Genomic DNA, 12,227 nt, shown 5'->3' on the forward strand with positions numbered 1-12,227 from the left:
TTGCCATTAATTTATCAATGTGTTATTTATGCTGAGGAGTTGCATATCTGCTAAGAAAATTCTTCAACCTCAGTTTTGATTTTTTCAGAGAATAGGAAATCGATACTGGCAAAAAAAACTGTAATGGGAAACGTAAAACAAGGATTTACATGAGTAAGTCAGAGAGGACGTTGTATAATGGCCAAATTCTGCCCTGGTGGGATTTGGCCATTATACACAGACCTTATGGTGCTCAGGGCCATAACAGGCAGCACCCTGAGCTGTGGCACTGCCTTTGCTTACCTGCCCTCATTGATTGCAGAATCATTGAATTTTTGGGTTGGAAGAGAGCTTAAAGATAATTTTGATCCAACCCCTCTGCCGTAGGTAGGGGCATTTTCCACTGTCCCAGGGTGCTCCAATCCCTGTCCAGCCTGGCCTTGGACCCTTCCAGGGATGGGGCAGCCCCAGCTGCTCTGGGCACCCTGTGCCAGGACTTCCCACTAAAGAATTTCTCCCTGATACTTAATCTAAACCTTCCCTCCTTCTGCTTAAAGCCTTTCCATTCCCCCTTGTCCTCTCACTCCATGCTCTTGTCCAGAGTCCATCTCCAGCTCTCTTGTAGGATCTCTGCCCTCGTGCAGGCTGCTGCTCACAGAGGATTTTCCTTCAGCCAAATGGTCATTAGCCATATGCTGCATCTGACTTTGAGGATTAGAGGGCCATAATGAAGTGGATTACAGCAGATCAGTGGCAGGATTGCAGACCAAATCCTCTTTCTAACTGTTCTTCCAGGAGCAGCTAAGGCCTGAGAGACCTGTCCTGCAGCAGGAGCACAGCCAGCTGTGGGGTTTTTCCATGCTGTTACCAGAGGTGGGATAATCTGGAGCTGTAACCCTGGGTGGGGAGGCTGTGGATGCTGAATGGCTGCAGGTTGTGCAAGTGCCTGAACCTGGGGATTTCTGGGTGAAATCCCCCACTTTTGTGGCTTGCCTAGGGGATACCTGTGGGGCTCAGGTGTTGCCCAGTCACCATTTAATTGCTGCAGATTTGAGTCTCCCTGAAGTGTCTGTAGGTGAGAGAGTGAAATAAGGCTGGACATCCAACAGGCATTGTGGTGGTCAGAGAAAATCTGAGTTGCTTGGGGCCAGTGCCAGACCTAGAGCTGAACCCAGGAGTTGAAGTGGAAAATTTTTCAGTGGTGTAACACGTGCCAGACTTTGGCAGGAAAATGCTCTCCACTCATCAGGAGAGGTTGGTCTTGCCCAAAGGACAGCACTGTCCAGGGCTGGGGCTGTGAAGGCTGGTGAGGATCGTTTGGAGAGGTCTTGGTTGGATGAGGGAGCGGCAAATTCCATATTTAACCCAGAGGGATGTAGCCCCCTCCAACTCTGCACAGGAAAAATCAGCAACTGTGACATGCAGGGAGCAGCTTCAGTAACTCCTGCACATGCTCAGGGAAAAGAGTTTGGCTTCCAGAGATGCTGCTCACAAGGCACATCAGGGCAATACATCCTGAAGATGTGCCAAATCTGTCTGAAATATTCATGCATGCTCCCTGTAATTTATAGAAACAATCACAGCAGCATAATTATTTCGATGCTTCTCCCTGTGAAGAATCTCATCTCTTGGATGTGAAAATGTGACCTGCATATCCCCACAGCCTTGCTGTGGCCTCTTGGGTGTGCCAGGAGAGGTGATTCCATGCAATATCCAATATATCCAGGTAAGGATCAAAACATACCCTTTAGACTACTGTGGTGGAACAGACAACAACACATTTGTTTGGGGTGAATTTCAATGATTTCAGATGAATTTCATTTGTTTTATGGGTGGTGCCTGGTTCATTAAAGGCAGCACCTGTAAAGCACCATTTGCTCTGCACCTCCCAAAATTCTGAAGTCTACCCTAAGCACAATGCTTAGCTCCAATGATCCCCCCAAAAATCCCAATCCTTGACATTTTGAACCTGTGAAAAGGATGGGCAACAGGTTACAGGCAGAACTCACTTCTGCAAAATTACAGCTACTAAAAGAGCTGAGGTGCAGACCTGCTCCTAGGCAGGAGCAATTTGGAGATGACACAAAGGCTGGTGGTGTGAGACAGACAGGGAAATGGGGACAGATTCTATATTTTAATTATCATTTTCTAAAATATCTGCAAGAGGAAAGGACCTACTGTACTTTCAGGTGTAGCTGGTGCAATGTTAATAGGTTCCAAATCCTCAGTGTCTTTTGTTCTTCAGCTGGCTTGGCAGAACACCCTGAATCCGTGTGTTTAACTGGGACTGGGTCTGTAAATAAGTGCTCCCTGTTGCTAAGGTTCAAGTGACATTTTTAGTGGCATTTGACAGATTTTTAACCTGCTTTCAAGTCTTCTACTGAGCTCTTCTATACCCAGGCAGTGAAACTGTCATGAAGCCTTGGCTTTACTCAAACTGGTGCTAAAAACCTTTGGATTCATGTGTTGGACACAGTCCTGCCAGGCTTGCCTGACAAAGCTTAACTGGTGCTGCTGATGGCAAAGCCACACCTGAGCTGTGTTTGTACCTAGAGGTGATTATCTGGGAATCTGGGGAGAAAAACCCACTGAAAACCAGAAAGGAAAGCAGAAACTCAGCCTGGCCTGCAGGCAGGCTGGTACTGCTTAAGCTGTCCCAGATGGGAGATGTTGCTCTACAAGAGACAAATCAGTGGCCTGCTCTTTATTCCCCTCTATCTTGTGCTCCTTGCACTTCCACTAGAATCCCAGAGAGGTTTCTTTTGTCCCAAAGGCTGTTTGTTTTCTTTTGACCACTCAGAACTTGTGATACTTGTCTTGATCTATTAACCAGGTGTCCAGCCAAAATCAATTGCCTGGCAGGCTCAGACCATTACCCGAAAAGTCAAGACCTCCATAAATATTCCCGGCCTCATTGTGCTGGTGACAGATTCTGCAGGTTGTTTTATGTTACAGTTGAACAGTTTAGACATTGCATTTGTATATATTTGCAGGCAGCCCTGCAGGGACCATCTCTGAGCAGAGTGGGAGCAGCAGCCTGCAGACTCCAGCACCTCCAGCATGACCAGGGCAGGAATTTTGGTGCTCCTCTCCTTCGCGCTTTGCTGCGCCCCAGGTGAGTGATTCTCCAGGGTCTGAGTCCTGGCTGCCTTCAAAGGGATAAGGCAGAGGATCCAAAGAGAGGAAATCTCCTTCAGAGGGCTCTGCTGCCTCAGTTGGCATCGTGCAGGTTGCAGGAGTGTATTTCAGGATAGTCCTCAGTGGCTCGCTGCTGTAGCTGGTGGTTTGTCATAAATATAAGTAACAGCAAGTGGAGTTCAGTGCTGGCAACTCGTGCTGTTACACTTTGTACACTGATGTTCTCACACCATTACACTGCTTAGGCTTGTACAATTACAGAAAATGGATGAATACTTGAAATAAGGCCATGAGAAGGGGGTCAGACCTCTGGTAACTAGTAAGGAAAATATTGTAATGGCACAAGCAAGTTCTCTGCAAGGCCCTGGCAAATTTCCTGCAATGCTCTTTCTGCTAATGGAACAGCAAGAGATGAAAACAAGCCAGGCTCTGATGTTCTCACTGCATATTCACAACTGATGAAATTACAAAGCCAAAGATATTTTTTTCACACTCACCTTCTTTCAAATGCATATTTCTGTCAACAGATGCTGTATGTATTTGCTTATCCTGTAGGTGACTATTTGCATTTGTCTCTGTTGATTCAGGTGTATTTCCAGATACATAACAGCAGCGCTTTAGGGTCAAAGCGGATATGTAAAAAGATAAGGAAGGAAAAGCTGTTCTGTTTTCAATTAATAAATCTACATGTCTCAGAACAAAAAAAGAACAAAGCTATTCAAAAAGGTGTTTCATCATAGCCAGCAATAAGCAATGCTATTATGCTTATCAACATAGAGGAAAAAAATCATACATCGTTTATTTAGTTCAAAAACCTATCACTAGAAATCATTTGGCTTGGTCCTGCACACAGGAATTTTATATCCATATTTCCAGCTTTAATTGAGGTCTTATCACATTGGCTTTTGTTCATACTTTCTGCCTCTCTTTTCTTTTCCAGATACTGTCTTTGGGATTGAGGTAAGTGGAAGATTTCTTTCTGTCACCTTTCTCAAGTATGTGGCCTGATAAAGGTATAACCAAAGGAATGGGAAAAACGTCCAGCCTGTAAATGCTCAGCTGTTTTTCACCCAAGTGTCACACTCCGGTCACTGTAATCAGATCCTACAGTGTAAAACATGAAATCATACTGCCCTGGGCTGTACATCTATGCTGTATGTTAATAATGTTTTAGTAGTAATGATACAATATTTTTGGATTAATTAATTTTTCAGCAACTTTAGACTGGTCTAAGCTTTAAGCTGTAAATATATTGCTGGTTCTAAATTAAAGCAATAGGCTAGCATCAGAACCTACCTGAGAGCAACCTACTGAAATACTAAAATACTCTGAGCTGATCCAGCTCCTCACAGGTCTTGGTCTTCTGGAAAAAAACATGATTAGTGTATTAAGAATGAAAAAATAAAACCAGAGGTGCAGTGGAGGGGCCACAAAAACACAAGAACTAGAGACCAATGGAGAGCCTTTATAAAATCGTGTCAAGTGAGCGTGAGAGATCAGCACTGGTTTATCCCATCCAAGGGGCTGCATGGTTACAGCTCTTCCCTCCTCCTCCTCTTCTCCTGCTCTGTGGGAACGTCTCTGCAGGATGGATGCTCCTGAGGGACCCACAGCAGAAGTTTGTGCTGTGGCAGTGAGGACTGGTTGTACCAGCCCAGTGTCCCACACACAATGAGAGCCGTGAACGTCTCAGGTTTTCTCATCCTGTTGCTGTGATTGCTGTGGCAGGTGGACTGCAGTACCTATCCCAACACCACAAACGAGGAGGGCAAAGAGGTGCTGGTGTGCAGCGAGGCCGTCAGCCCCATCTGCGGCTCCGACGGCGTCACCTACGGCAACGAGTGCCTGCTCTGTGCCTACAACATGTATGTTCTGCTTGGGGACACTTGGGGACACACGGGGACAGTGTGGGGACCCCAGGCAGCACGGCTCAGAGCTCCTGGCAGCACCACAGCTCACCAGTCTGTCACACATCACCAGTGTCAATTCCTCCAAAATGAGCTTGGCTATCACGGCACAGCGCTCAGGCAGAGCTTTAGTCACTGTGTCTTTCTTTTGCTTCTGTAATTTATTCAGGTTTTTTCTTCTCTGTCTCAAGGAGTGGCCAGGTGATGGCTCTGAGAGCACATCTCATCACAGCAAGAGGATAGGGATGCTCTGCTCAGAGCTGCCCAAAATGGCCCTAAAGCTTCCCAGGGTTTTATATTCCTGCCAGCTACTCAGCTGATCAGGGAGGGTGGCTCTACCTTCTCAAATACAGATATAAAAAAAGCCTGACTGAGAAAGTCAGTTTTCCCTTGTATTAATTTTAGCACCTGGAATGTAACAAGACATCTCTGCTGAACTTCCTAACATTTGTCTTTCTCCCCTGCAGAGAATATGGAACCAATGTCAGCAAAGACCACGATGGAGAGTGCAAGGAAGTTGCCCCTGTAAGTAAAACCAAGGGCAAAACAAGGGGTGTCTCCTGCTTCTGAGTGGCCAAAGGTGCTTCTTGAAATAATTCAAACCCTAAACAAGAACACAGATGAGCTGCCACAATCTTGCAGTGGTCACCTCCAAGTGAAGTGTCATCACTGAGACTGACAGAAGAGCTTTTCTCCTGCTGTGGTGCTGTCCTGTGTGGCCAGGCAGACACCCCAGATCCCCTTGTGTGCTGCCAGCAAGGCCTTCACCAGGGCTTTGTTTGTTCCCTGCCCAGGTGGATTGCAGCAGGTACCCCAACTCAACCAGTGAGGAGGGCAAAGTGGGGCTGATCTGCAGCAAAGACATCAGCCCTGTCTGCGGGACCGACTGGGTCACCTACGACAACGAGTGCCTGCTCTGCGCCCGGAGCCTGTGAGTGCTGAGCACAGGGCCTGGGGCTGCTCTTTTGGACAGCAGGACTTCTAACAAGGCCTCTTCTCTTCCTCCTGACTAAGCCTTGCTGTCCTCTGTCATTAGAAGGAGAGCCATGCCTTTGGTGTAGGCTGAGAAGGGGAGGGCTGGCTGGGGATCTCACACAGGACAGGATGCTGCTCTTAACCAAGTTAAAAGGGTCTGTGTGGCAGATGCTGCCTTGCAGAGGTCAACAACTCACCCAGGGGGCATTGACATTGTCACACAGCCTGTCTCCTCATCCACCATGACCCCTGTCCCTCACATCTTGCTGTAAACCAGCTCTCTGGCAGGCAGTGACACCGCCTGAGCTGGTCCCTGGAGCCACATGGGCACAACCTCAGCTGGTGCCTCCTGTGTCCCATCCTTGTGCCTGGGGCTGCTCAGCATTGCTGGGTGATGGGGCTCAGCAGGACAGGCTGCTTGCAGGGCTCCCTAATGCAGGTCTCTTCCCTTCCCAGGGAGGCTGGAACCAGCATTGGCAAGAAGGCTGACGGTGAATGTAAGAAGGAAATTGTTGCAGTAAGTGATTTGGGTGATCAGGGGCTGGGTTTTGGTGCTGCTGCTGTCAGGGGAAGCACTGCCAGTGTCTGCAGCAGCCCCCAGACCAGCAGAAGTGAAAGAGCTGCTGTGCTGCAGAAGGGGAGAGGCTTTGCCTTCTCTACATGCAATAAATGTTATTTGTGTGAAAGCCAGGAAAGGAGCAGGTGACGGCTCAGGAAGGAATGAGTAAAAGAGTAGTAGAAATAATCCATCAGGGCAGAACTGTGAATAGCAACAGAGAATGGCGTTTGGGGTCAGACCAATGCTCCATCTAGCCCCTGGCAACTTGGTGCAGAGCCTAAGCCTAGTGCAGTCACTAAGCCTTGATAGATTTCTCTTCCATGAAATTCCTCAGCCTCTTCCTGCACCCAGACACATTTTTAGCCCTACAATTCTCCTCAGCAAGTGCAGCACCATTGCTCCAGGAAACAGAATCCCACTCGTGCAGTACCCAGCCACCTGCTGATCTTCCAGTTTTAATACTCCAGGAGGGATAGTGTACCTTTACAGAGGATCAGCACTCCATTTCTCCAGACACCAGTGTTTTTCCATTTAATTTCCTGGCCAGCTTGGGAACACAGAGCACGGCACCTTCACCGAGTGAACTGCTGCTGCTTGGAAATGCCATGGCCAGGTTATGATATACATCTCTTCAAACAGGAAATTATGATCTATTTTTATATTATTAAATTCTCCTGGCATGGGAGAAACTGACACCTCAGTTTATATCAGATGTGCAGGGAAGTTAATTACGTTTGGTGAGATTGGTATCACTAGCACTGCAGCTCTAGCTCAGGGTTCAAGCCCTTGTGTTACTGACTCCTCCACATCAGACTCTTTTATTTTTACTTATTTTTTACAGGTTGACTGCAGTGACTACCCCAAACCTGTCTGCTCACTGGACTACATGCCTCTCTGTGGCTCTGACAACACAACATACAACAATAAGTGTATCTTCTGCAACGCAGTCGTGTATGTACAAATATCAGTGATGTCTGTTTTATCAGTTGCCTCCTGTGGGCACAAGTTTGCACAGTTACTGCTTTTTTTGTTTGCTGGATACTGTTGATTAGGGATTTGGGGCAGGAGGGAATGCCAGCCACCGTGTCAAGCGTTCATTTATTTTTTTCATTAGAGCATAAAAAATGCTACGGCTGCTTTGTCAGTGTGAATGGTTTGAAGAGCATTTAACCTAAATGGAATTTTTCTTGCATGCTGCAAAGGAAATGAAATTCCTTTCCTTTTGAAATTCCACTGTAGTTTCCCCACAGATATTTTCAGTCTTAAGAATGGGTTAAATTGTTTCACTCATGTCTTAATAATCAAATAGCAAATGGGAGTCTGCAAGTTCCTTGGCTCTGGGGCAGGATCCCATCTGACACCATCTCTAGGAGCCATCAAAAAGACAGATTATAGCAGGCAGGACTCTGTGTTTAATTCATTCTTTCCTCTCCTTACTTCAGGGACAGCAATGGGACTATCTCTTTGAGCCATTTTGGAAAATGCTGAGTATAGTGCCAAGAGAATTCACCACAAGATCCCCACTGGAAAATCCCAGATAAAGATCTGACCTCAGTCCATCTCACCTTCTGGGGAACTCCGCTCACTCCTGATTTTCTTTCCCAATAAACTAAATCAGCAACATTTCCCTGTCTTCTTTCATGTGTTGTCTCACGAAACATTGCCTTGATTTGTTGGATGATGATACTGGGCAGAATAGGTTTCGTGCTCAAAGCTCTGGGATAGAACAAGAACATAATCTTCCTCCCTCCCTCTCATAAAAGACAAAAAATTAAATACAGATGCTGCAAGCCCAGAGCTGTGTGTCTTTGCACATAATGACAGTAATGTCCCTGCATTAGTGCTCAGACCCTTTAATGTTTGACGTTGCACAGGGCTGAAGGGGTGGCACAGGAGGGTCTCTCCTCAGGTGCTCCTGGTGCATTTTCCCTGTCAGCAAAGCCTGGTCCCACCTTGGTGTCACCGCCCAGAGCTGAGCCCTGGCTCTGCGCTCACCTCAAGGGCTGCTCTCTCAAGGGCACCCTGCTGGCAAACCCATATTGTTCAGACACCTGCATTGTCCCTGTCTATTTGTCCAAGTCCTCCAGCTGACTTATTACCAGATTTTTCTCATCCTGGAGTCGTCCTTTAAAACCTTTCAAGTTTTGAGATTAATGCCTTCCTAGGTGTGGTGCCTACTCCTGCCTACTTGTCTTCTCTCAGTCTTCAATTACACAATGTTCTCTGCCAGCCCAAGGAGTATTTCAGCAGTGTTTCAAAATCCAAGGACAAAGCATCCTTCTGTTTCTTGAGAGTGTGACCTGTCATTGGCGTATTGTGCTTGAAATTTATTTTGCTTTTGTCTTCTGTTTGAGTATTGAATTGGGGTTTGGTTTTTTTTTTTAAATCCACACAAGAGAGTCATAAATAAATTGGGCTTATCCCTTCTAAAATGTAATATCTCCCACATGCATTTCTTCTGGGAGTCAAAGGGAGAGGGGTGCTTGTTATCCTGATGGAGGTTGTCCCAAAAAGCAATGCTTTGGTGGTAAAACAAAGGATTTATGTAGAGATGGGCAGATGGATGAAGCAGTGATTTCCAGATTGGGTTCAGCTTTTCTAGGATCCATGCTAGAGTCCCAAATCACTCTGTCATCATCATACTAAAAGTCTATTACTGCAAAGCTAATGACTTTTAGGGGAAATAACAATTGTAAATTATTTTTTTCCATAGTCCCATAAAAGTTTCTCCATCCCTTGTCATTTTCCAGGATTCATTTCAGCATCTGGGATGCCCTCTTGCTTGCCTTCCTGGTCCATTGTTTTCCTGCTTTCACTATAACTTAGTGGTGTTTTACTTGGGAAGCACAAAAATAAAAGGAGAGCCTTTCTGCTATGGAAGCATTTCATTCAACGTTTTTCTCGTGAAAAATCACTGCACAAAAATAAGCAGTGATAGGTGAACACACAGAAAACCTGACAGAACTTTGCACAGTGGCTCTTTTGCCTGCAGGAATTTTCTGTGGTCCTTCAGGAGGAAACTGTCACATATTTCACTTAAAATAAGGACTCAGAGGGTGTATGTCACACATCTAAACTCCTCGTGACTCCCGTTGATGAAGAAACACCACTCTTGGCTTCCAGCACCGCTTGCCTCCACTGATATTACCACTGAGACAAAAGGCTGGAAGTGTTGCCCCAGGATAAGGGTGGATAAGGCAAATATGAACATGCACAAACACACACGCCCCCCCAGAGGTGCAGGCATACATATAAGCGTGGTTGGCACCCGAGGGCACAACCCAGGTGGTGTTTCCTGAGCAAAAGCCAAGCTCTGCTGCTCACAGCTCATCCAGCCACCATGAAGATCACGGGAGTGCTGCTTCTGCTCTCTCTGGCCCTTTTCTGCATCTCAGGTGAGTGGCTGTGCCTCGGAGTAAGCGCTGGCTGTCTTCAAAACCACAGAAAAACATCCTCAGACTGGAAAGAGCTCCGTTCTGCAAGGACTTATTTACTCCTAGAAAGATAGTGTTGAAAAGACTTGACATCAGAGACTATCACTTATGGGGTAATATTTTAGCAACAGAACTGAGTGGGTAAGAACAACTGTGGGAACAGCTCTACTCTCAGTGCTAGTTTATGCATAATGAAAGAAGTGACACGAACGTGGTGCAACCCGGAGACTCAGACAACCAGTACTTAACCTCTGAAATCTTGCAGAAACACAAATAATTCTGCTGAATGAAAGTGAACATTTCTTGCAGTCATCCTGAACCGAGGTGTAGTTTGAGAGCCTGAATTGCTGTAGGAGCTTTATAAATTCACCTCTCACTAAATACTATTCTTATTTTAAAATAATATTGGCAATGCATATAAGATGCCTCTGTGTACTTGTCAGCTTTATGTCCCTCTTTACCTCAATAATTTGCTTTGCTTTGAGTTCATGTCCTGTTCCATCCTTTGAACCATAGAAAATGCCTTTCTCTTCTTTTATTTTACACAGCTTTTTCCATTTTGACTGTAACCCTCATTAAATAAAAATACTACAGAATCAACATACAGTATGGCACAACATTGTGCCTGAAATTCCTTTTGTCTAAGAATAATTTGCTAGCACACAGGGAGTTGGAAGATATGTATTCAGGGCATGCATTCTCAGATTTTAACAGAATCTATGAATTACATTTGTAACATATTTCATTTGTTCTTCTTTTTTTTTTTTTTTTTCAGTTCAAGCTACTGGTGTGCTGCAGGTAAGGGACAGATTTTTCTATTCTCCATCCTTTCTTTCCTTAAAGCAGTTTCTGTATAAATCTTTACTAATCACATCATGATGGAGCCTTTCAAAATCCTGAGACACCCAGCTGCCTGAGCAATATTTGCCACAGATATTATCGGGTGAAATTGCCATTTTCATCTGCTGATAGCTTCAACAAGTAGGGCAGCACTCAGCTCATGTCCACGTTGTCGTCAGAGTTACTGCAGCATCGTTTGCAGTGGTTTCCCAGGCTCTGCATGGCTGGAGGCAGCACTCCTCTGCATCCTGCCCCATCCCTGGGCTTTTCCTCAGCATCTGGGCAGCAAAGGGGGCAGCTCAAGGGGTGTGTGGGGCCTCCTGATGCCAATTTTCTCACCCAGCTTTGGTTAAGAGAGTTTTTTGTTTGTTTGTTTGTTTTTTTGTGAATACAGGCTGCACCTGTCTACTGCAGGAACCAGAGGACCATCAGGAACATGTGCTCCATGGAGTATGTCCCCCACTGTGGGTCTGATGGTGTCACCTACTCCAACAAATGCATGTTCTGCAATGCCTACCTGTACGTATGGAATAAATCTCTTCACCTACTCAGTGGTGAATTAACTTAGCTTAAACTGGCTAATCAGTCTTGCACACTGGCTGGAGAAGTAGAGTGCTTTTATTTCATTTGTTTTTCTCTCACCATTAAGGGTAATTTTTAATTTTTTTTTGGAGAGTTTGCTTGGGACTCCTTTGTTTCAGATATATAGACACAACATTGTGTTCCACGTTTTCCTCTTACATGATTTGCAAAAGAGCTTTCTCTCAGCAGTCTGTTTCTTAAAGACTATTTGGTCTTTTAAATGAAGAACTTTTCTTGTCTTTATATGTCAATAATAAAAGGAAATATGTGGAATGGAGTTCAGAAGTCCCTCTGTGGTGCAGAGGGATAGACCAGCAGCAAAAGCCCAGATGTTCTGTCTCTGAGGTACTGATTTCTTGCTGATTTCTTTCTCTGCAGGAGAAGCCGTGGAGTTCTTGCCTTGAGGTCTCTTGAAGCCTGTTAAGTTCTTGACAGGATTCAGCTGAGAAAGAGCATCCCTCCCTGACAATGTTCCCCATGGCAGATGACTTCCTAAACCCCCGACCCTTGAAAACCTCTTATCAACCCTGAAACCTCTGACAATAAAAAAAAGACCCAGCATTTATGTTGTCCTTCAGTCTCATTCTGGCTTTACCTAGCAGGTTGCGTGATTATACCACTGCAACAACCCTGGGGTGTGGGAATTAATGGGCAAATTACAGGGGAGAGGGAGAAGGGTGTTCTGATCCACAAAAACACCAACCCCAACCGCAAAGGCAATGGGCAGCTTTGGTGGGCATCTGCCTTTATCCAGCTTTCCAGAAGGAAAGCCAGCCTGGGGATGCATCCTGGTGCTCCTGTCCTTCTCCTGCT

General features: G+C 45.7%; 2 protein-coding genes across 2 annotated transcripts; both read left to right on the forward strand.

Annotated features, from left to right (window-relative positions):
- The first annotated feature begins 2,969 nt into the window (after positions 1-2,969).
- Positions 2,970-8,140, forward strand: LOC135453646 (ovomucoid-like). Its single transcript, XM_064724899.1, has 8 exons — positions 2,970-3,094; positions 4,058-4,077; positions 4,846-4,982; positions 5,492-5,549; positions 5,819-5,955; positions 6,456-6,516; positions 7,400-7,509; positions 8,001-8,140. The coding sequence occupies exons 1-8, from the start codon at positions 3,040-3,042 to the stop codon at positions 8,044-8,046; spliced, it is 624 nt and encodes a 207-aa protein (XP_064580969.1). The 5' UTR covers positions 2,970-3,039; the 3' UTR covers positions 8,047-8,140.
- Positions 8,141-9,842: 1,702 nt separating this feature from the next.
- Positions 9,843-11,958, forward strand: LOC135453661 (ovomucoid-like). The gene is made up of 4 exons (XM_064724917.1): positions 9,843-9,953; positions 10,768-10,790; positions 11,227-11,351; positions 11,793-11,958. The coding sequence occupies exons 1-4, from the start codon at positions 9,899-9,901 to the stop codon at positions 11,836-11,838; spliced, it is 249 nt and encodes an 82-aa protein (XP_064580987.1). The 5' UTR covers positions 9,843-9,898; the 3' UTR covers positions 11,839-11,958.
- Positions 11,959-12,227: the final 269 nt, after the last annotated feature.

This window comes from Zonotrichia leucophrys, chromosome 13 (assembly GCF_028769735.1).
Source record: "Zonotrichia leucophrys gambelii isolate GWCS_2022_RI chromosome 13, RI_Zleu_2.0, whole genome shotgun sequence".
In the NCBI taxonomy this organism is placed as follows: domain Eukaryota; kingdom Metazoa; phylum Chordata; class Aves; order Passeriformes; family Passerellidae; genus Zonotrichia; species Zonotrichia leucophrys.